The sequence below is a fragment of the Haliaeetus albicilla genome, chromosome 19 (genome assembly GCF_947461875.1).
Source record: "Haliaeetus albicilla chromosome 19, bHalAlb1.1, whole genome shotgun sequence".
Lineage (NCBI taxonomy): Eukaryota > Metazoa > Chordata > Aves > Accipitriformes > Accipitridae > Haliaeetus > Haliaeetus albicilla.
Window position 1 is genome coordinate 18,375,453 of NC_091501.1, and position 24,726 is coordinate 18,400,178.

The 24,726-nt window shown below is 39.3% G+C and overlaps 1 protein-coding gene across 15 annotated transcripts in view; it reads left to right on the forward strand.

The window, feature by feature from the left end:
• SOX5 (SRY-box transcription factor 5) overlaps nucleotides 1-24,726 on the forward strand; it is a 649,313-nt gene that overhangs the window by 549,324 nt on the left and 75,263 nt on the right. For all 15 annotated transcript variants that reach the window (XM_069806597.1, XM_069806598.1, XM_069806600.1 and 12 more), the window contains one exon: nucleotides 10,338-10,423. In XM_069806597.1, the coding sequence (XP_069662698.1) occupies nucleotides 10,338-10,423 (86 nt within the window). The remainder of the gene's footprint in view (nucleotides 1-10,337; nucleotides 10,424-24,726) is intronic.

Consider the following 24,726-nt stretch of genomic DNA (forward strand, 5'->3'; position numbering starts at 1 on the left):
TGTCCTTTTGGAAGACCTGCCCTTTTTTCTGGGCTGATAGATTTTCAGAATTATTTTGTATGGCTGATTGATAGGAATTCTTTAGTGATGATTCTGTTATTTACTAGCATTAACAACCTGCACATAGGAATGATAAAAATCTCCATGGGACAATTCAGTTCCAGTCACAAATAACAAAGAACTATGAAAATTTTCATATCCTGTTTCTCAATAAAAGGGAGGTTTGAAAATTTGGGGGAGAGGAAGAGGGAATTTTGTGATAACCAATATTTTCATAACTAACTAATGATGCTGAGTACCTTGATTATGGATAGCTGGTTGGGGACACCTTCAAAGGGACTTATACAATTATATGCCCTGCCTCTTTGAAAAGCCAGGTCTCCAGAAGAGTGTCTCAAAATCAGCAGCATATCATCTAAGGCACTGCAGGTCTCTCGTTAGTTGTGCTATTGGTCACACCTGATAACTGGGTTACTTGCCACCTTCTGTCTGCAGGCCAAGTAGCTGAAGAGATCACCGTCTCCAGTTGCTCATCACTGTGCCTCTAACTTCTGACGTACTGGCCAGGCTGCTTGGTTAAGCGCTCCCTAACTTGCTTCTGTCCAGACTGTGATAGCAAGGACTTTCTGTTGAAATTGCTTAAACTGAGCTGGCTCATTTTAATGGAAACATGTCAGGAAGTGATTAAACAAGCAGCTTGGTCACAGTGGTAACCTTTGGCAGGGGGCTCTGATTGGAGATGGTGGCCTCTTCAGCCAGCACAGCTGCGGCTGGAAGAGGCATTTTGATCAAGCCTCGAGGCCAGTGAAAGAGAAAAAATGATGAATACCTAGTTGCACTACTATTTTTCTTTCACTCAGCTTAGATAATGAAACCAAACTAACTTATCCAATGCTTTCTGATTCACCTGTCCATTTTAGAGCAACAGAGGGTCAAATGTATGTCTCCCAGTGGCTTCAGAGAGTGTATGTGGTAGGGTTCCTCAGCCAGTGCTTCCCAATTGGACTAATGACTTATCCAGAGAGAGACTGTGGGAAGGAAAGAGTACCGTCTTCTCTACACATACTTCCTTTTCCAAGGAATTGACTGAAGATAACACAAAAATAGTTGTAACAGTTCGTAGCAGGGGTCCATTTAGATTCCTCTCATGGCAGATACCTAAAGAAGAGTAGAAGAACAAGGCAAGAGTATACCATTTTGCCAGGTTCCAGTGGTTGGCAACTTGGGGACCTTCTGACCCTGTGGTGGCATCACTGTGTGAGAGCTATTCTGTCTGTTATTGAAAACAAAGAGGTTTCTCTGCCTGGGTTCCTACCTGATTGGAAACATTCTAGGCAGCTGAAATGCTCAAAAGAATACAACAATATCAGTCTCTAATATGTGCAGAGCAAATTATTCACTTCTCCAAATGTTTTGCAAAATTGGGTAAATACAGGGAGGAGGGGGTAAATATTTTCTCCATGGTTACATGGCAGGTCATGGTCTTTGGCTTCCAATTTGATATAGTAAATTTCCTTTTCTTTCCTTTTCTCCATAGCAGATCATGCTTGGGAGTGGCTTGGGTTTTCATTTTGTTTTGTTTTTTAAACAGATGGTTTGCATTACATAAGGGACAATTTACACAAGTTGACACTTCCCCTTTTTTCTCTATGGCATATTGTGTGGTGGTAAAGTTGGCAGAGAAAAAGGAAGGAACTTCTATTAGGATTACATTTCTGTTTGAGAAAAAAACCCTTTGTCATCTATGGGTCCCATTGATTTTTTAACCTCCATAGCTACATATAACTGCATGGTGTGTAAAGTATTTAATATTATTATTTACAACCAAAGCATTTTTTGCATATGAGAAAAATAAGTTGGCAGTATGTGATGGACTCTATTGTCCACAATTAGCAAGAAAAATGCTGGTTACCTACTTATTTGCTACATACCTGGTTATCTATTCACTGTGTGCTTTTTGGAATTTAAGTATTTTGATTTTTATGCAAGCCTCTTTATATGTATTTTATTATATACATAATATGTGATATTTCTATAGATGTATAATACAAAGCTCTTTTTATAAATAGTTGATGTTTCAAAGTGGGGTGTTAACTAAGTTAGTGACCTGTGGCAGGAGCAGATGTTGGGAGTTAACCCCAGTATCCTGAGTATATGAATTGGTTTTAGCAGCAGGTGAGAGTCTTGCTGAAACCAAACAGAGCCAGATTACTGCATTTCCCAAACTGTGGCAAAGCTTCTCCCACATTTAGGCTATGCAGATTGGCTCAGGTCATTTAACCCTTCTCCCTTTATTCTCAGCCAGCATTCCTTAACTCTTATCATTTGTTACTACTGCTATTACTAGTTCAGCTCCACTTGTGATACTTGCTAGATAACATACATGACTCCCAGCATTTTAGTAATGGCGAGTGAAATGTCAGCTCTGCTGAGGTCTGAGGAGCTGTTGCTGTTGACTTCACTAAAGTCAGATTTCACACCAGATGATACAGATCTGCTAGGGCCACTCTTAGAAATAATTAGAATTTATTTAGAGCTAATTAATATTTGTGAAGTGCTTTGAAAGTATAAAAACAGTGTAAGTGATAGAAGAGAAGAAGTTTTGTATTGTGCCCTTTAAAAACTGCATAGTTCTGCCTCAGAGGCGGCTGCTCTTCAGTCGTAGGTAGTGTGATCTTTTTATTAATGCACATATGTATAGATTTGTATGTGGAATATTAAGGCATGATTGTCTCTCCTGGGCCAGGGAATGAAATAAAGATTTTGGGAAAGCAAAAGGGGCTGCTTCTGGGGAGCTATTTACAGAAAAGGCAGAAGGAGTTGGGCTGAGAACAGTGGTAGATTTGGTATTCTTCAACAAATCTAAGTACCAGAATGCACCAGGACAGAATGCTTCCTCGTGCTTCTTCTGTGGCTTTACATTTGCGGCACTGTTTGCAATTAGCTTTCCACTAAAAGACACAGAATAGCCCAAACTTTGTAAAGAAGATGGGTCCTCCGCAGTTAATGGTGCTAAGTAAGATTCATTTTGGAAACTGCGCTCCATTGCTTCTTTAAGCATTTGATGCTCAAGTTAAAAAGGAATTGAAATGTCGACTAGCTGCTTAGGGAGGTGTGGTATGTTGTATCGGTCCTGAGGTTTTTCAATACAATTGAAACTGTTGAGTTCCAGACAGTTTCTTCTTTGGAGGATGAAGAACAACATACTTTGTTTTCTAAACTGAGGTGTGCAAGAAATTGAATTATATGGAGGTTTTTAGGATTTGTTTTCTTTCTCAGGAAACAATAGTTACTAAGTCTATATTTCTGGAAGTGGGATTTACCCCAAATATATTTTCCAGGTTATTCGCAAATTCTCAGGAAAGCTTCTAGGTAGCCTTTTATTTGCTGATGCCTATGTTATTTTTATAGAAATTGCCAAATTTTAGAAATCAGAATTGTTTTTCTTTGCCCATTCCTCATCTCCCCTGTGGATAACTTGTTGTAACAAATCATATTGTGTTCCCAGTCAGATGTCATCAACACGAGGTTTTCTGAAAGCACTTTAATCACTATTTCAACCATATCCAATTAAGGGGGAAAAATCTGAATATACAATAGGTGCATTGTATGTGTCTTACATATTAGCTCGTTGCTGCTGGAAGTGTTCTAAATAAAGTAACGCACACAAGGTTACTGATGAAATATCTAATTACCTTTTAAAATCAGCAAAATTGTGTGAGATGAACAAGCCAAGCCTAATAAAATCAAAATATGCTGAATTTACTGTTCATCTATATTCTGAACAATAATTCCGATGTCCGATAAAAATGAAACTCTCAGTTAATTGGTTCCTCATACAGTACAATAAAATTAATGTTTAGGAGTTAAATACCATAAACTTCCTCAGGGAAATTTGCTGATGTATCTCTGTTTTTTAGTCAGTCACATGTTTCATTGTTTAATGGAGTATCATGTGGACTGTCTTATAATTTTTCTTGTGTTCAGTGTCCATGTGTCTGGCTTCTAAAGAGACTGAGCGCTAATTTCTGATTTAACTGTGTCAGCTTTATCAGCTGACGTACAGGTCACTGACAATCATCAAATCACAAGAAAAAAATATTGACATTGCTGTGCTCTTATCAGAATGACAAAAATAGGAACCATGTGTTGTGAGGACCACATACTGTAGCTTCTTTATAAAGATGCTAGTCATCTTTCAGGGCTACTGTTTATGCCTTGGAAAAGAATGAGCATATGACTAAACCCTCATGTTCCCCCCAGGATAAGAAAAGAGTAATAGCATTGTGGATAGAAACAGCAAGAAGGAGGAATTTTTGGTAACAACGTTGCCTTTTAGCATACATGAGAATGTGTCAGTTCTGTAATGCTGCAAATGCACGGGAAGGCATCAAGACTGCAAAAAATAACACCACAACTAAGAACTATTTCTAACTGAAAGAATCCTATAGCCCCTGATCTATGTGTGGCTTCTCACAATAATGCTAATAAAAACAAAACAGACAAGTAAAATAATGGGGTCCTGTGAAAACAGGCTGATAGTTTCAGTTCCGTTTCTAGGCCGTAAAAGATGTCTGTTGTTCTGGCAGTATTAGCCATAGTTGGGCAACCAAATAAAAGCCACTATTTAAATTCATGGTAGTGTGTACAAACCTTTGTGGAAATACATAGGAACTGGAAGGCTTCTTATGGGTCCCTCCAAAGCCACCCCTTCTGTAGACTGAATTGTTCCTCTAAAATACAAAATCCCTTGGAGGCAGCACCCGGTCGATGCTCTCCAGAAATATCCTCAAAGAAAGGCAGGGAGCCAGTTTGGATTTCTTTTGGAAGTCACTGGTGGTATCATCTTCATACTCTTTCTCTTATTTATCTAAATCCCTAATGCCTAGAGCCAGAAGTCAGGGAACGCTGCTCATGTCTTTCACAGCCTCCTGTTACTTTTACTACATGTCCACCATCACACCAAAAAACTGAAAGGAAAATGGTGATGAGGATGAGAGTGAGTGAGTGGAGATACAGTGGCTTACCTGTCAGTTAGCCATCAGCTGTGATTATTCATTATAAATATACTTAAGTGATAAATTGAGTGTAAAATTACTGTGGCTTTTTCTAGAGCTTGTCAAAAATGGGGAAAGATAATGTAGAATTCCTTTTCATTCAACAGAATCTACTATAAGGAAATGTTTATTCTGGTATTTTTCAAGGAATTTAGTTTAGCATACTGTTTTGGAAATTATAATTTAAGAATTTGTTTTTGTTTCCTACTCTTTATATTCTTTACACTGTTTTCTTTTTTTCTTCTCCTTCCTTGACCTCCCAACTTTTTTCACTTGCTGTCCCTGAAAGACAGGTAGGAGGAAAACAATAAGTTTAAAAAAATCATGGGAAATAAACCGCCTACTTCTCCACTTCTGGTATAATTTTTTTTTTAAAGAAGAAAATTTCAGGGGAAAAAAAAATCAGTGTTCTATTGTTTCATATAATCAGGTTCAACTTAAAAATCCTGTCAAAACATTATAATTTAACATTAGCATGTAACTTGATTTATATAGCAAGTAAGACAATTGTGCCTGCTCTGAAGAGCTTGCAGCCTGTCAGAAGACAAGACAAGACACTAGGGGGGATTACACCATGAAGGAGAATAAATGAGATGACTGACAGAAAAAGGAATACAAAAAATATCTTAGGAGTTGTGGTGAATTGTGCAACACACATAATGTTAGCTACTATGCTTTATTTTCTCTTTTAAAAAAATTCTAAATGTTTTTTAACTTACTAAACTCCTTTGATAAAATTTTGCAAAACGTACAAATAGTTTAAGAGCCAGTGTTGTATTTCCACAAGTATACAAGCATTTAATATCCATGAGCTTGGTAGCTAGTCAGTTGAAAATCAAATTCCTAAGCACAGGGTTGTTTTTTTGTGTTTTGGGACAGGATGTCCACTTGGCTCTGTACCACAACTTACTTTCGCAGAAAAGTGTTCTCAGTGGAGGATGATAGGGAGAGTTCATAGAAAGAGTGGTTTAAAAGTGAAGGTGCTTCATGAAAAATCCTCTTGTAAGCAGATCTTGGAAGATTATTTTGGGCAAGGATAAAGGTGTGATTTGAAATTGAAAGAAGTTGCAGCGCATAAATTATCAGGAAAGAGGTTCTGGGTATGTTTGTGGAAGACGGACCAAAAGAAGCATAGAGAAATAAAGAATTGGCACGGAATTGAGGGTTCAGCCTTGCCTTCTTTCTTCCCTGAGCCACTGGCGTTCTCCTTTGCTCACAGTGTGTACCAACACCTCTAATACACCCCATGAGCTCCCTCAGGCTGACATATCCCATTCACTCCTTTAGGTGCCGTATCACCAGTACATACGTCCTTCTGTGCTCTTTTCATGTAGTCAGTCTTGAATAATTCTGTTCTTCAAAGTGATGTCACCAAGTAGCTGGGAAATAATAATATATTAGAGAAGAATATGTCAGCTAATGAAATAATTTTTACCTTGTTCTCACAATAAAAATCCCAGCCTGTGACCTGCTCCAGATTTTATCGTACAGTGTACTAAAGAAAAGCAACAACAACAGAACTTCTCTCTGATGCTTTGTTTATAAGAAAAGTCCACACATAATGAGAGACAGTTTGGAACATGAAAGGGCTGCACAAAATGTTTCTTTTGGTAGCTGAAAGATGCAGGGAGGTACACTCCTGGCTGCATGCATTAGTAGATTAATTGTGAACTTTGTAAACTGAAATGTAGTATAATTGTTTGAGAATCTATTGGTGTTTTCAGTGATGCAAACTTGTGAATGGCTTGGGAAATACCTGTTTCTAATAGCTGTATATCTTGCCTCACGTTCCTAAAATGTTCCCAGAGCTTGGGAAAAAAAATGTAGCGACTTTTTACATCTAAACCCAAGATATTTACTGAAGAAGTAATGAAAGAGTTAAGACATGCATTTCCCAGACTTCAGAATTAACTAAAACTGCTCAGGCAAAATGATATGGGAATAAATTTAAGGACAGTAGAAAGATGTATCATATTCTAGAGTAACAGCAAAGAATGAGCAGGTACATATTTACTAGAGGAGACTTGAGGCCTTGGTTAGTATTTTGAGGGGTGGCAGTTGCTCCTGCACCGTGTGATATGAGTACGAAAGTGCTCGACCTCCTCACTGATACAGGGCCTGGATCCTTCCCTGGGAAAGGCACTGTCTGAGGAGTTGTCTCTGGGTTTTAATCTTGGCTCTTCCACTGGCCTCTTGAGTGACCCAGGGCATGGCACGGCATTTGAGCATATTCCTTTGCTCTTTTGTGGTTTGCCTCCTGTGGACGGTAAGCTCCTCCAGACAGAGGCGATCTTTTGCTAGACTTTTGTACCAGGGCAAACACCGTGGACCACTAACCCTGATGGTGTCTCTGCTCGTTACTGTACCTTCCTCCAACTTCTTCGCTGCTACCGTGTCTGTACCGTGGGAGCAGTAATGTCAATATACAGTGTATGAGTAGCACCTGTGAAAGAGTCACAGCACGGGCAGGGTGTGCTTTTCTTCATAAAAAGAATTGCTAAACCCCTACATTAAGCACTAGAAAGCAGAAGGTATTACTAAGGCATAATGATCCAAAGATTCATGCTAGGTTACAGAAGCCTTTCAGTTTTATTTGTTGTTTTTGTTTGTTAAAAATATTTTGGAGCCCTGGAAAAATGTAAAACCCTTTGACGAATGAACTAACAAAAAAACCAACCTGGTAGACAGGAGAGCCCAGCTCTGCACAACTATAATCTGGTTTTAGGATGAATTTGAGCTTTTTCCTTAGAGTTCTGAAAAACAGTGTTAGCATGTACTGGTATAGTAGTTGCTTTCCAGCATCGTCTCCTAAAGAGTCCCAGAGGCATTACCTACACCACCAGAGCCAGTGGTTGTGACCATGCACATGGCCATGGGGTGTGCATGTCCATGTCTTCTCTCTCAAGCATCTCCCTGATATATCTACCAAATGAACTGTAAAGGATAGGAATTACCACAACAGACGAGGGTAATGAGAATCTGCCTGGCTGTTTAGGAAGGTGAGAATAGTGGTATATATTAATTAGCATGAGGTTGTGGGAAGATGGGCTGAGGCTTATACATGTATGTGGAGAAGAGAGGAATGTGGCATAGTGCATGGAAGTTAATCTTTTAATAGGTACATTTTAATACAAATAATTCGTAACTAAAGATTTTAATGGGCTGCAAAATCAACATTCTAGTGAGAAACTTTTCCCTTGTTCTTTTCTTTGCAGTTCAGAAATTAATAATTTTATATTGTTTCATGGCTGGTTCTTGAAAAAAAAGTCCTCTTGTGAGAAGAGTCTTTCAGAATGATACTGGGATTAGCCTTTGAGCTGCTAGTGGTGTGGAAGCAGCTAAACGCCATTGACCCTGAGTCTTTGACCACAGTCTTTCTTCTCCGTGTCCTCACATGTTTAAGGCCCACTGCTTGGGTCACAAGATAACTCTCCAGAAAATTTCAAGTCAGAGAAATTTTTAATTCAGTCTGTGATATGAAATGGAAAGTGGATGCCGCAGTTAAAGTAAAATTGGAAAATGTGAAACAATGGCATCCTCTGGGGAAAGAAACCCAAGCAAGTCAGGAAATCTGTGCCCCTTGACGATAAATAACTAAATGGAGAAGTTGTGGCCTGGTGCTGGTGCAAATCCCCATTTGTGAATGGGGATGCCTGGCTGGACCTTTGGATTCCCATTGCTTGGCTGGCCAGCCATGAAAAACTGTGAGGCTTCAGTCAGCAAAGCATTATTCAAGATGTTCTTAAATATAAGCAGGCGTGCTTATTGAAGTTAAATATCAGTTAAGATGCTTTGCCAGCCCAGTTTTTTTCTGGCCCTCCATTTCTAGAAGTTATGGTATTTACTTCTTAACAGATCAAAATACTTCAATGTAAAGATCTCTGTAAAGAAGGTTGCATTATAAAAGGGAAAAATAAACATTAGCAGTTTTCCTGAATGTGTATACACCAACACAGCTTATTTCTAACATTTCAAAAACGTGAGATAAGTTTCTTTCCCTTTGTTTTCTGTTTCCTGTAACTTAGGCTTAATACCATTATGAACTTCAATAATAACTAATAATGATTGTACAGAACAGCCTGCATTGCCTTCTCAATTTATCTTTTTTCTCCCCAGTTCACTCAAAAAAGCACAATAGAGGAAGAAAACTTTTAATTTACCTCTCTAGTGAAATGTACAGGAACATTTAGGTAGATTTTCCTGATAAAGTGTTCTGCCTTTTCCATAGTCTCATTTCAAGTGGCTGTTTTAATGCTACAGAAATCATGCACGCTACCAGAACGTAGGGACATACAGAAATGCCCTGGTGATCCTTATTTGAGGGGAAAGTGCTTAAACATTTTATCATTTGGAGAAGCAATATAATGCGTGTAACTTTTTTTTTTTTAACCGGTTTTCTTAATAGTTTTGTTGATGGGCTAGTACGAAGTTTATTTTAACAAATCAGATACGTAGGGAGTGACCAAAAGTGAGCGCTCCGTAACATTAAAACATGCCTGTGTCCATCTTGATTTTTGCCATCTCAGGTAATTTTCCTTTATAAATGCCTGCAACTTTTTCTTAAACCTTTACTGGGTCCCTTTATCTCATGCAACACAATGCAGTTCTTACTAAAACTAAAGTAGTTTTCCCTCAGAAGAAAAATTGAATCACAAGTCATGAAGTGGAGTTGGCGCAGGGATTTTGGAGGCTTGTGTCTGATTCACTTAACCTCACATGCTTTTTCCTGCTGTAGGATCAAACTCTCAAACTAAAGCAAGATTTTTTTATTTTTTCCCCTCACCTAAAAGAAAACACAGTAGTCAAAGGAGTGCCATTTCTGATCTGTGTGAGGCTCAGTTTACTAACAGGGAGCAGAATTTGGTTAACTTCATATTCTGGACAAGCTTGTAAATTTGTCCCCTTCTAACACCGTGATCTTATCAAGGTTGTACTGTTTTCCTTTTCTTCTCCTCCACCCCCATCTTCTTTCTTTCCTTTTTTTTTTTTTTTTCTGAAGTGCAGCCTTCTGATCAATGTGCACTTTTTTTTTCCATTTCCCTAAATACATCATGAAAAAGGATGAGGTTTCCGCCTTAATTGCTTGTGCCTTTTATTCACATTCCTCTCTCAGCCAGAATTGTGAAAAGAGTGTTAGTAAAAGGCTGCACAATAGAGCTTTTCATTAGGCCTCAACAAGGCACACAAAAGAAGGCTTTTGGAAAGAGTGAATGCAGGACTTTAATTTGCAGGTGGAGAGTAGATAAAAGGTGCTGACGCCTCTATTATTCTCTTACTTAGGTGACCCTTACCCTGTTCAGCTGATCCCAACTACCATGGCAGCTGCTGCCGCAGCAACACCAGGCTTAGGCCCACTCCAACTGCAGGTAAGTCCAAAAACAATGCAGAAAAGGCAAAGGTTAAGTAAATACGAAAACCAGTTTTCTCTTCCATTTGAACACAATGCAATTAACAGGGGGTTTGGTCTGGTCTCTTGGCATAAAGTTTGCATCTGAAGCAAAATAATAGTCAAATCACATACATTTTTCTTTTACCTTGAGGGAGCTTCTTGTTACGTTTTTGTGTCTTTGTTGTCAAGTTAACTACTTTTAGGTTTGTACTTCAGATTTCTGCAGAGTGGTATGTTTGCTTGTCTTTTCCATTAGACAGTTCTGATGCAGGCTGTAGAGGCTGGCTAGGTGTAAACCAGCAGAAGGAAGCACATTGCCGGGCAGAAAAGCTCTGTCCTGACAAGCACTTTTAAACTGCTTAAAAGTCCCTTAATGTGATTATGTCCTTCTAGGCTGTAAGCTCTTCAGAGCAATGATTGGCCCCTCCTACAGTGTTTTATGGTACCCAGCACTTTTTAGGCACTGCTGTAGTGCAGATAGTTAGTGTTTATACTGATTTAACATAGTAAATTAGAAAACAGGTGGAAAGATACTAAAGAATGGTGGGGGTTTTTTTTGAGCTATGTTAAAGAGTTGGCCTGGTAGCCAGATGTATCTGATTCAAAACTCCCAATATCATTCTAAATTTTGGAGGTATTAGGGTGTCTGTGGGTCTTAATGATAGCAGTGCAGGTGTTCCTCAGGTATTCCTGATCCCCGCAACCCTTGTCCAGTCATTGGAATTAAGCAAATGTGATGTCCATCTCCGCAGTTTGAATTTTGTTACCTGCCACGTATGCTTTACTGGGAGGATGAAGCCAGGTCAAATTTGGAACTAAAATGCAATCAAGATCCAAATTATCTCTAGTTCTGCAAAATCTGGATTGACACTCTTTTGTAGAAACAAAAAAACCTCCCATACTCTCCACTGCTAATTTGTCTCCATGCTCATTATTATTTGCCAAGTCACATGGAACAGCAGAGCTTTATACCTGCTTCGAAAAGCTCAGCATTCATAAACAGTACGTGTAAAATGCATTCTCAAACTCAAGTTTGGCCAGCATCAGTATGAAGTAGACTCTCTGCAACATCAGATATTTCAGTTGTTTGGCCAGCATATGAGAGCATGGGACATAGTTCTGGGGAAGATTTTTTTTTTTTTTTTTTATTTTAACACAGCCAGCGGAAGTTAGCTGAGTTTCACAGAAATAGCTGCCAGTGTGTAAGCTGACACATTCCATGCACCACAGAGGTTAATACATTCATTCCTATTGTGCCTTCGTATGAAAAGCTACACTGTCTGTGTGTTAGTTTCTGATTCTGTGAGTTACAAATACTGTAGGCGGCTTAAGAATCATGGGAGCCATAAAAGTCATCCCTCTGAAATGAATTTTGAGGAGTAACGTCAGTATTGATAAAGTGCTTATAATAGCCCAACACATATGAACACACATATGGAAGAAATAGGGGGGGAAAAAGGAAAAACAAAAATTGAGCTAGTTAGCAATGAGAAAATAGAGGTCTGAGTCTAATTCTACTTGTTTTTGCGGTCCTTCAAGCTAGTGCTAAAATAATGCATCAGTGCTCCAGTAAGTTGGGAGGATCGTTTGCTTTCATTTCAGGACCCGCTTTGGGCTGTATCTCTGCATGTGGTGGGCTGAAGTATTCTGATTAAAATACGATTTATCACAATGACAGTTTCCTTATAAAAAGGTGGGCTTTGTGCAAATGTGACTGACTTCATAAATATCTTAAGATGAGTTTAGGTTGTGGAAAATTTGAAAACCTCAAAGGCCTCTTGTTTCTGTGCAAAGGAGAACATTAAAATGCAAGTATTGACCAAGTTCACCTATGTTGTTTTGTTACACATTATTTAGTCTGGAATTAAAGGGAGAGTTTGGCAGCCAGTCGGTGGGAGAGGTTGAAATTACTAGCTCTGTAGACTCCTTCAAATATTCCAGGCTTGATCTCTAAGGGCGTGTATATGCTGGAAGAAATTTAAAGTTGTCTTTGTTCACATCTTAACGGTGATTTTTAGCTATCAGTGCAACCTGTTGAATAGAAATTGGACATGCCTCTTAATTTCTGGTGCCATTTGAAAGAGTCAGGTAGGCTAGATGTGCTTTGAGAAAGGCTGTATGATACAGTACTCAGAATGGACTCTCACCCATGCTAGAATGAGTGGAGCTGAATCTAGTGTAGCTGCTAGCCTAGAAGGATTGTGCCTTCCAAACTCTGTTCAAATACAGTTTAGCTCAGTGATGACTGTTTCTTCAGTCAGGAAGAAACATTCATGATGTTTGTCATGAAGAACTGGTCCAAAACCACCTTTAAATGGCATGAGTGAATGTGCAGCCATTACAGTCTCTTTCAAGGAGGAACTCTTCTTACTTGAGACATTCCCCTACATTACATGTAACCATAGTGTACCCTGCAAACCCTCTGTCATCTGGTCATCAGATAGCAGAAGGTCAGAAAAGTACAATGTTCCTTCTTGTCTTCTTTTTCTACCCTCCCTATCACTCATCTTTCAGGCTTTGTATACTAAAAGCAGTAGTTTTCAGGGGAGATCAAAGAACCTGACACAATGCTCAGTTTGTTGCTCCCAGCAGAATTTGGTACACAACGTTATCTTGGTGAAGACAAAGCCAAGGAATTTTTCTTGTTTGTTTATATAGCGATAAACATTTATTTGTTATTTCTTTTAAGTCGGGCATGGCTTTAGTAGTGTACTGTGAGATCAACAGGAAGTACTTTTTTATCCCTGGTTGTCAAAATTGAATTTTCATTTTGTAAATTAAGTGCACGCTGTATTTATTACAGCTAACACCTGATTGTTTTCCTGTGGCAAAGATACTCTTTGTCAGTGAAAATGTAATCTCTCATTTTGAAATGCCCTGTTGATTCCCACTGCCGGGTTCGTAATCTGAAGCCCTCCGTTGCTCTCCCTGCCTTTGAGTCCCCACTGGGGTATACAGATTCTGTCATCCGATATCTGCCACAATTAGCCATACGTGATTGCCTTTATTTCCAGTATCCACAGAGAGACTAATGACTCAATAAGAATGGAAACTAAAACTCACATTGTTAGATGTTGCAAAAGGAGTAGATGGATGGGGCCATGTTGGAGAATCTGGAATTAACACCGTGCATGCTTGAACCTGTCCTCTGACAAAGAGCTGTCTATCTGCCCTGCATATTCACTCATACCCACATTTAATGACATAAATGCTATTTGAAAAAAAGTTTTTAGCTCTCCATTGTTAGTGGGAAGATTCAGTCCCAAACATTGTGTGAAGCGTCATTTTAAAATACACCCTCATTGCAGTAAAGTCCCTCTTGGTTAGCACATGAGTTTCTTATGTTGGTTTTTCCCCCTATAATTTTCATATGGTCTTGTTCTTCAAGAGTGATGCAGCATAGTGATCCTGTTTCAGAGGAATGGGAACAAAACTGAACTTAGCCTTGCCACTGTGTTTTACTGAATAAGGCTAATGAACCGAAAGTACTGCTGTAGGCGTTATATGGACATGATGTTTTCCTATATGGTTCAGCCCATGAGGGATTTAAATTCCTCCATCGTGAAGATCAGCATTCAAAGCTGTAAGCATAGATATCGTGTAACAAGTTTTACACAAAGTAAACTGGAGTGATCATTCTAATACTGGTCATCTTGAGCATACCTCGTATGAAATAGATGTTTCTGAGCAAATTCAGTATAAAATTACGTCTGGTGGTTTCTTTTCTGAGGAAAAAATAATTCCTGAGTGCTTTCTGAGCAGTAGGAAACAAAGGACCTGATCACCCAATCTGAAAATTGAGAGGAATCTGCACCATTGGGAGTGCGAATGGTTCAGATTTCCCAGATTGTTTGTTTGATAACCAAATAGTGACAACGACTGATTAATTGGCAGTAATACAAATGCTGTGTATACCCATAACTATACTGAAAGATAATGCTGGATGTATAATGACAGCTGACCATGTACTGTTACTATATGGACATTTTGTGTCCTGTCAAAACAGTATAGTAGTCTGATGTAATACAGACTTCCTGCAAACATCTGCTCTTGGAAAAACACCCCAGAAAGTTTTGAGTGCCCACATTCAAACTTTCTTCCCTCTTCATCTTAGCATGAAACTGGATGTCATGATTATTGGTGGTTGTGTTCAACATTATGACCAAACCTGTCACTATACAAATCAAGAGAACCTCACGTCAGCATATGAGCGTGAAAGCATTTCAGCTGGGTCTCAGTTCTGGAGACCAGCCATTTGAAGAATCCTGTTTGATTCTTTTTGGCTTTTTGTATAAAAACAATGAGCAGATTTAGACCTCAGACGTATCTGGAAAAATAATTTGACCAAGTTTTTTAGTCTGCACTTTCTTTGTTAAGTACCTGGGTCAATTTTTTTTTCTTACTACAAACCTGTTCTTTTCAGTGGTGTGGGAAGATGTGTAACAAGGACTGATTTTCAGTGGAATTTAGCATACGCAGTCTGGACTACATTTTCAGAAGAATTCGGGCCACGTGCAGGCACTGACATAAGTGGCTAGATTTTGAGAAAAGTTAAACCCATTTGGAGTTTAAGTGCTTCTCAAAGTTGTTCATCTTGCTATTATTTAGGTGTCTGACTCATTAGAAATTTTCGTTTGGAAAACCTTGCTTCTAGATACCTTAAGGGTCACATAATCATCTGTGGTCTCCATGTTTGTTTTACTTGAAGGAAACGGAAAGCATAGAGCTATTTAACAAGTATACAGTGACTGATCAGAAGATAGACTGTTCCAATGATCATATGAGTATTACATAAAATATCTGTTGCCTGTGAAACAAAAAGCATGAGGACTGCCTGCTCGGTCAGATACCATTTTTTTTTTTCTTGCATACTAGCTTCCTTTTGGCTTCTGCACCATTGCAGGGATGAGCTACATCTCTCCACTTGCCAGTTCAGGTTATTTCACTGAAGTATCTCCTTAAGTTTCATTTGAAGTGTTGCTGATGATAGAACTTCACCTCTCTTAAAATGCATTTTCATGCATTAATTATCAAGCACTTTTTTTTTTTTTTGGCATATCTCTTTCTGATTTCTTACTGTAATCTGTAGACATAACCAGTTTTGACCAGATTAAGCAGTTGGCCTTCCAGTGTTACAATGCCTCAAATCTGTGAAAGAAGACCCTGAAAAAACTGTATGAACACTGTAGTGGTACATCTGAATACTGAAAGCTTTATTCTTTCCTTGTATTGGGGAGCCAACTTGCCAGAGCTGCAAAGGCATATGAATTATTTCTGATTGAGAAGAAAAGTCTGATGCCCCATTATTGTCTCTACGGAATGTAGCCAAGACATGGCAATACTTTATCCATTATTCATTTACTCTGTAATTTACATTCATGACCTCTTTGGGATATTACTATAACCAGTTCTTTGCCTACAAGAAGGTAAACCATTTCTTAGCAGTGCAAGGTTATTCCTTCTATTTGCTGGGCAGTCTCTACCTTTAAATACCATCTAAGCTGGCTTTTCAACAGTGAGAGTCAGTATCCTTTCACTGTTTGCTTTTCTACTTTACCTGTTCTCATTAATAGGACTCTGACTTAATTTGTAGGGAATGAATCATTAATGCACAGTTTAATTACAATATTATAATACTCATACAATCCACTTAAGCATAAAAAAAGTAGAATTAGTTTTTCACTGTGAGCACACACATCTGGGGAAAAAAACAGCAAAGTACATGAAAAGCGACATTTCTCATTAGCATAACCAAAAGATGGCAGTTGTCCATCTGCCATTAGCTCAGCGTATTCCTATGCTGTTTCTGATGGCCATCACAAATAATGATAATAATAGGAGTAATAAAACAACATAATATGTATACATTTTTTGTTGGATGCCCTTTTAAATAGTTTTAAAAATTGCTACATTCATGTAGTTTCTATATTCCCTACTTCTGTCCACTACTTGTTTCTGGCTTTGTAAGTGAATGTGTTGGCCACTAGATATTCACTACCTGTTCTGCAAATGAGTAGCCAAGATGGCCATTTTTATAAGAGATCACTGAAGACCAAGGTCCAGTTCTTCAACTAGAAAAATGGGGCATAGTACTCTTCACGGAAGTGAAGCTACAGCCTTCTAAACAGGGTGAAGATCTCTCTGCGGGCGTGGGGTACATTGTATTCAAAAATTTGAACTTTCCAAGATTTCTTATTTATTATGAAGTCTTAGTGATGATTTGAAAATATTCATTAAACTGTCTAAGTAGGGTGTTGAGTGAGGGGCTGTTGAGTGCCAGGAGCATTTCTGAGCAATCCCTGTTTTCAAACGGAAAAGGTTCCTCCCAGTTAACTCAAAAGCAAGCCTCACAACACCAGGATGCAACTAGTCCTCACTTTCCGGATGCCTGCTGAGAGCTAGAGATTGTGATAGATTGTGTAAAAGCATGAACCACCAAACATATCAGCTCAAATAAATCTTGTTCATGGTGGGTAAATGTGCTTTGTAGTTGGTGTCTAAATAGCCCATACTTGCCTTTGATATAATCTTATACAATGTTATGGGTAAACTCAATATATTGTATCAAAACAGATTTGAATGAAAAGCTTGACCGCATCATTTTATGGGAATCCAATCAATTTACGAAAGACAATCATTATGACAGACTATATATAAACGCTTTGTATTTTATTGAGCACTGTGAGTGTCTGAACATACAGTGGACATTTACAGGCAGTAAATACACATGGTAAAACAATATCATGGCTACTCTGTGGGTTGTCAAATTATAACTCCCTCCCCAGCCCTCCAGGGGAAAGAATTAGCAGTGGTAGCATATTCATTTTTTCTAGATTAACAGTCCTTTCTGCATAACTTTCAGATTCCATCCATATCTATGAAAAATGAAAAAGACTGAAAAATGACCAGCCTATCTTCCTTCCAGTTGTAACTCAGGCCTGCTGTTTGCTAGCAGACCTCTGTCTGCATGAGTGAGTTTTCTTGTAGGTTAAAGAGACTGAATTCCCTCTTCCCCCTCCCTCCGACCCTGAGCCTGCAGGGCAGACAGACAGAAGCACACATATGATTAATACAGCACAGCTGCAGTAGTGACTCATTTGCATATGTATTAATAGAGGCAAAAACAACAATTCAATTACATACAGAGACATTCTGCATACTAAAGAACATATGCAAATAGCCTGGAAAAAGTGCAGCCAGCGTTTTCTCTGACTTTCCTGAGCCCATATGGGCTAGCATCAGAGCCTAGCAGTTTTCAAGAAATCCCCTATAGGAAGAACCTGTTACAAGATGCTTATACAGCTATTACTCCTCCTCCCCCCACCCCCCCGGGTTCCCAGAAGGCGTTTGACATTTGGACAATGGAAATAGCACAAGCAATGTCTTTTCCATGTTACTTCCTATTTGCCTGCCTTCAGCTTCATATTGTTGTCTCTTTACATATAAGCCCCAGCGTGAAGAAACCCAGTCCTTCGCCTTGTCTTCCATATGCGTGCGTTTATTCTATTTTTCTTTCGCCTCATCTGTTGTGTTGTTTCCATTTTCCTTTGTCTTTCTCTGTCTCAAGCTTTCTCTTACCTTCTTGACTTCTGTGAATTAGCAAAAGATGACCATTTCTGTGCCTTTTTCTTGTAGTGACCTTAAATATCTCATAATAGTATAATTCAGTGATTTTCTGCTAGGGGGCCATTAATACTTTTAATGGGTCTGAAAGGTGTCTCAGAAAAGTTAACCTGTTGTAGATAGGCTTTTATATCATGATACATTAGTCTTTGTCTCTACTAAGAAGGTTGTGGAGTTCTCAAAGCAAAAAGGTTGAAAATCACAGGTACTAAATAGTTCATACTACAGGTGATGTGGATCTTCATAACTGGTACAGAATCTGATTCTAGTAGTAGAAACAGATGTTCTCTAAATCTCATGGGAATTTTGTAGGCAATAGTTCTCAGCATCTTTCAAAAGCAGGTTGAAAGTATTCCAGCCCTGGAACTTAGGCTATAGGAAGGCTTACTTAAGCTGTAAATAATTTCTTTAGCTATAAGTTATTCCTTACGTTAGTATGTGTTGTAACTAAACCACCGAGTATACTAGATGTATGTACTCGGTATACTTCTTCACACGGGCCATTCACACACTGTGATACGCAACAAAATATTAGGCTACGATCCATACCCCGTACACCAGTTTCTGGAAAAGTGTGACATTTGACATTATCCTTTACGGACTAGACAAATAGAGCTCTATTTCAACTTGAAAAGAGATAACAAGTCACTAAAAACTTTTGGAAACCTGACAAAGCCATTAAGATGCCCAACTGTCTTGTTTGGGTGGCAACCCTCTGTGTTTCAAGCAGTCGGAATTACTGGCCATTTGTTTGAAACATCTCTGCGGTGTGAGCAGGGAAAAATAGGTCATGCAAGAAAGAGTGTGTAACTGTCTGGCAAGCATACTTGCGAGGTCAGGTCATCCTTAATTTCTTTCCTCTCGCAAAAATGTTACACTTCTTTCTTTTTGGGGTTAGCCTGACAGACGGAAGCAGATTACTCCTTGATTATTTATAAGGCATTAATTTTAGATGAATATTGCTGAAGTAACTGACATCATAAGTAGTTTTAGCAGCCAGCAGAAGAGCCTGTTTGCAGATTGGAATATGACAGTCTTGACTTACACAGCGTCCTGTCTAAGAGAAAGTCTGAAGCATATAGAAGAAGAGCAAACTCGAGGAGTGGAGGCATATATGTCAGCTAACACTTTGTTTATTCTTCCGTGCGATATAACTGGGACTTGATGGTTGGAATGGTGGTGTCAACGTTACGAGTTCAGCCAGCTGCAGGACAAAACCCGTGTCAAAATAGCAGCAGTGGCAACACCTGTCTGCCAGAGTCTTAAACCGGGGTGGGGGGGAACAAACATCTGAGAATTGTCTTATACTTCCCTGAAGTAGCTTTTGTTCAGAAAGAAGTAAATAGCCGCCTTCATACATACACCTTGAGATAACCAAAATGACGCCTCCCTCCCTCCATTGGCAACACAGCAAACCTGTGAAGTGTTTGTGTTTCACAGAATGCGGTGTTTCATGGCTTGCATTCGTTTGGAATTAATTCTCCCTGGAAAGGTCTGGATGAAAAATCTGGTAACAAAACCAAAAAAACATTTTTTTATTTTATTTTTTTTTCCTACTTTCTGCTCTTTGTGCATTCCAGACACCGGGTTTTGAAATAGTTGGCTTATGCTACTGGTTTTCCTATTATGTTGTTTGCTCTTTTCAGAGGGATGTTGCTGAAAAGAAGATTATATAATCATGCAAATAAGATTGTATAATCCTGAGCGAACGGTCCATGGCGGGGGGGAACAGGAAACCACACTGAGTGGGGCTTGGCTGGCTGCGGGGGGGCTCACTCAGAAACCATAAACTGAGGGCTATGGGCCTCCTGTAAAACATGAAGCTGCAGTCAGACTAGTGAATTTTTCTGGATATTTTTTGAATTCATTGTCTTCGTGCTGAGCTCTGCCAATAGTGTGTATTTACAGTGCCTCAGCAGAACATCGTGACAGACAAACACACAGGAAAACTGCAAATCACTAACACGCACACTCTTCAGAGCTTGCAGAACAATGCTACAAAATACAACAGTGAGAAAAGCTGACTTGCACAAAACTAACTATTTACTGACGCTCACTCACTCCTTTAGGTCCGCAAATCAAATTATTACATTTCATGCATCCCAAAAGTTAACACAAGAAAATCTCCCTTTAAATCTTGCTAGCTTTGATTGTACCTAGGTCATATGACATGGTTTGTTGTTAGATGCAGATTGGTATAATATATGAACGTGTAAGAATTTCAATTTATGTGTTATTTCTTACTACAGTCTTGTTTATGACCATTCTTTTTTCTCCGAAGTTTTAGGTCATTGCCAATTGACAAGGCAGAATGGGATAGAAAGAAACAGACAGCATGCTACATGTGTACATGGGGAGAGTATCACTGGCCAGTGATATAAATTGCATACGGCAAGAGCAGTGCAAGCCATTAAAAGTCCTTGTGCTCTTTTTCTCATCCTGTCTTTCTTATGTCTGATTCCTTGCCACGGTTATCTGTTACCAGCCGGGATATTTGAGCACCCTTTATGAATGGAGGCTAATATTAGGCACAGTTTGAAACTGTGAAATACGTAGTTACTGTAGATGTAAGTATTAGACAACAAACTACTGAGGTCAGGATGCTTGTTCTGTTTGTTTTCTTTCCAAAGTCATCAGTTGAACTTAGCTCTATCGAAGACACCGTAGTATCTGGGGATGTAACTTTCAGAGTGTCAAACTTAATTTTTCTGTTGTGCGTAAATAACATCAGCCTGTTCCTGAGGTTAAGTCAGAGTGCAATTTTTTCCCCAATACCTAGGCTCAGTTTCCTCAAATTCCTTTTCTCCTTTCAGAGGTTCTTACCGTTTTCCACTCCAGTGGATTTTGTAAGATCAATCTGAACAAGAAAATTTGGAGGCAGCTGTACCTGTAGCTCCTAGTGGTCCTCAAGACTAACTTTTAAGTTTGTAACCCACATGAGCTCTGCTGGTCTCTTGAGTTTGAGTCTAGTTCCTAGACTAGCTTCTAAGTATCCCTTTCGCTCTGCATAACTACCTTATTTGTTTGCTGTTTTTACCAATGGTCTGCTTCTGTTCCTGTCCATTCATTAAATAGCTAAGGAGAGAAGTATTGCAGACTACTGGCTTTACATGCCTTAACTCCTTAGCCATAGAGACTGGTCACATCACAGATAACTTGCCCAACCAGAAATATACTGCAAATTTGTTAAGTCATCTGTCTCAGAGACTGACAAACTATAGAATTACAGAGAGCAGGGCTGTCAGCAAGCTACTGTGTGAATTGTCTTTCCCTAATGGACAAACATACAAACCAAACTAAAAAGCAAAATAAAAAGCACATATACAAGAAAGAAAAACGTACTTGAAAGTCAGTGTGTGTTTTTAAGCTGGAAGAAGTTTTGAAATCAGTATCCTATGATTATCAATACAACATGAAAGCAGTAAGAAAGTTTCAAATGCTCTCACGGTGGTAGAAACTGAGATTTTTAAAAGCATTTTCCAGCTATATCTGCACCTCTGCGTCTTGCTGTTTAGAGTGATTGCTCTCCCTACTTAAAATCCGCACTACAGCAGAATCTTCTGCCCATGTTGCGAGCCGTACCTGGGTTTAGTAACCACAGCTGTGCCACATACTGCACCAGCAGCAGCTGGCCGGGGCAATCTGTTTGTGGCATATTGAGGGAGTCGAATTGTCTTGGGGGACTCCTGCAGAGCGGCTTTTTTCAGCTCCTTCCTATAGGTAAGGTATCTGTCTCTCCCAAAGGGGCCTGGGGCTGGCGGTTTGTGTGCAAGGGAACGAGGTTGATCCCCGAGACGTGGGGTGCTACGAGGGGTGGTACCCGGCCCCCGCCTGGTGCGCTCAGGGGCCCGAGGAGCAGCATCCCGGTGTGCCCCCCCACGGGTGCTGTGCTGGGGAGGGCCGGCTGTCCCCCAGCACACCTGGGCAGCAAGGCCAGCCGCTCTCTGCCCTTCTGAAGGCGAAGTGTCCACTCTGCAGGTTATACGCTTCGCTCCACGCTGGAGTGTGAAAATAGCACCTGGCAGCAAAGCCCTTCCGTTTTCTTTTCCGGATTTTTCTTTTCCCTTTCATGGCTCAAAACACTCTTTACAAATTACAACAGTGTATTCACCGTTAATGCACCAAAACGTTACAGCTTGTGATAGTGTTATTAAAGTGTTTGGGGCCATTTACCATAGAATACAGCAGCATACTTACTTCATTAAATGGATCTAGCCGACTTTGGCAAAAGAACATGACTGAAGTCCTATTTTATCACCAATGTTGATTTTACCATCAAACTCTGGACTTCTGAAAATTAGAACTTTCACAATAGAAACACTAATAGGTGTGCTACATTTTGTAGTAGGTTAAACTGTCCTTAAATATCTCTGACTTTCTCCACAGTAGTTCTGCACTGGTATTTGTTCAATATTCCAATGTTTACTTTACAAACTCAGGGCTTATTTACGTTTAGCGTAAGCAGTATGTCACGTATGTATAGCTTACATTTAAATCACTGTCCCGCTCTGTCACCAGTAACTGCTTCTGAATATAGTTCGGTTTAGGCCAATCAATCCTACTCATCCCATTCCCATTATCATGGCAGCCTTGCTTCTTGCTATATGCTGGTCTGATATACTGGTGGCGAAAGTAATTTGGATGGTATGTATCAATGTATGTTTGGATAAGATTTTTAAAGAGGCCTGAAGGGATTTGGGAGCCCAGCAATAATTAATTTCTTACGGTGGCTTTGAAAATAGGATATACAACATTCACACTTAATCCTTCCTCCTTTCCACAGCTGTTTTATTTTTCCTGTGATTAGTTTTGTGGAAAGGAAACGGTCACCAAAATTGTATCAGAATGTTTGATGGTGAGGTGGCGTTCATTCGGTAACTCAGTTTTCACTGGATACACTGAAAGATGTGAGTGCTCAGCATTTCCTACCTCTAGTCCAAGCTGGCCATGCTCACATTTGTGTGGTAGCTTGTGTTTCAGTGTGTGGTGCTTGCTTTCCCTTTAAGTGGGAAAAAGAGAGGATGAGCATAATTTCCCAGCATTTCGTGTTGTGTACTAGGATGTCATATCCCATATACTCATGCATTAGAATTTAATTATTGCACAGGTGTGGGACTAAGCAAATTGAATGCTGCCCCAAAAGCAGTGTTGGGTACCCTGATTTTTATTATACTGTGTGGGCATGGGTGGATGAAGTTGTATACATGACCTGAGCTCAGACAGAAGAAATTAGAGAAGAAGAGATTCTAGAATGAGCCATGGCCTACTCAGTTAAAACTCAAAGTGTTATACTTAAATTTAAGCAGTTTCTTAAGTCTGATTGATTTTTTTTTTTTTTTGGCATTGGTTTATTAAGATAACTTCATTTCACTTCACATTAATTGCTGCTCTGAATCAGGTCCTTAATGGATGTAGGATAGGTAGATGCTTGAATGTCAAATGTTTCTTTCGTATCAGACTGGGTGGCATTACAGGTTTGATTTCACTAAAAGGTATTGTTCACGATCAAGTGTAGAAAGGAATGAATACTAAAAAAAACTGAGGAAATGTTACATTAAAAAAAGCTGATTTGTCACTTTGCTCATTGACTATGAACTGAATAGACTTCTAACCCTTAAAATACTTTCTCCCCCCTTTTCCTTTTTATTGCCTGGAATCTTAAGAGCTTTATCATTTGCAGTCATAAAATGAAAATATACACCAAACCCTCAAAGGGCAAGTATGAAATTAAATTATATTTGGGCAGCTGTAACCTTTTAAAACGATCAGATTCCAGTTAATGTATTTCTTCCTGTTCCGAGTGCTGCCATGGTGTTTGATGGTGGGAAGCAGTCCAAAGGGCATTGGGAGATAATAAATTCACTGGAAATTTCACCCTGAGGCGAGCCTCAATACACCAAGGCTTCCATTTAGCGGGACTGACCTAAAAATCTTGTCACATCCAAAGGTCACTTAGGTTGGGGTTGGTGTGTCCCATCTATCTTTCCCTGGCGCAAAGAATGACAGCTGAGCTCATAAACAGCCATCGGAGTATGGAAGACAAGCAGGGGGGAGAGGGACGGAGGATAATACCGCTGACAACTTCTTAGATTTCCTCTAGGCCAATGAGAATAGATATCATCTTTGGGGTTGCTTGTTTCTGCTACTGCAGAAATGGCAATTCAGTTTAAAGAGGTTACAGTTAACTGTGGAAGTCTAAAACAAGTCATTCCCCCCACGTCTCCAAATGCCATGTGGTCCTGCTAGTACACATTATACTGTCCCTGAACACGTCATATTTGTTACCAGTCTTGTTAGTCAAAGCAATTTACAGTTTATACAATGCTTTACTTTCAAGGAGGGTCAAAAGTCTAAAAAGCTGTTAGTGATGACACTGATAGGTGTCATTTATAAGAACAGTGATTCTAAGGGAAACAATTTGGACAATGACACTAATTATAAACAATACTGGAAGGTAAGATATTTTCAGTCTTATGAGAAAATTTGTGATGTATGTCCTCTAGGACGTTACTTATCCTAAGCTCATTAAAATCAGTATAATCCTCCTGCACAGCAAATTGAAGCAAAAGGCCTTTCAGGATGACTGTTGTCTTCCAGTCATAGTTCTTACTTCTGCAAAGGCAAGCTCCAGTGGATCCTTCCTATGCTTGCAGTATA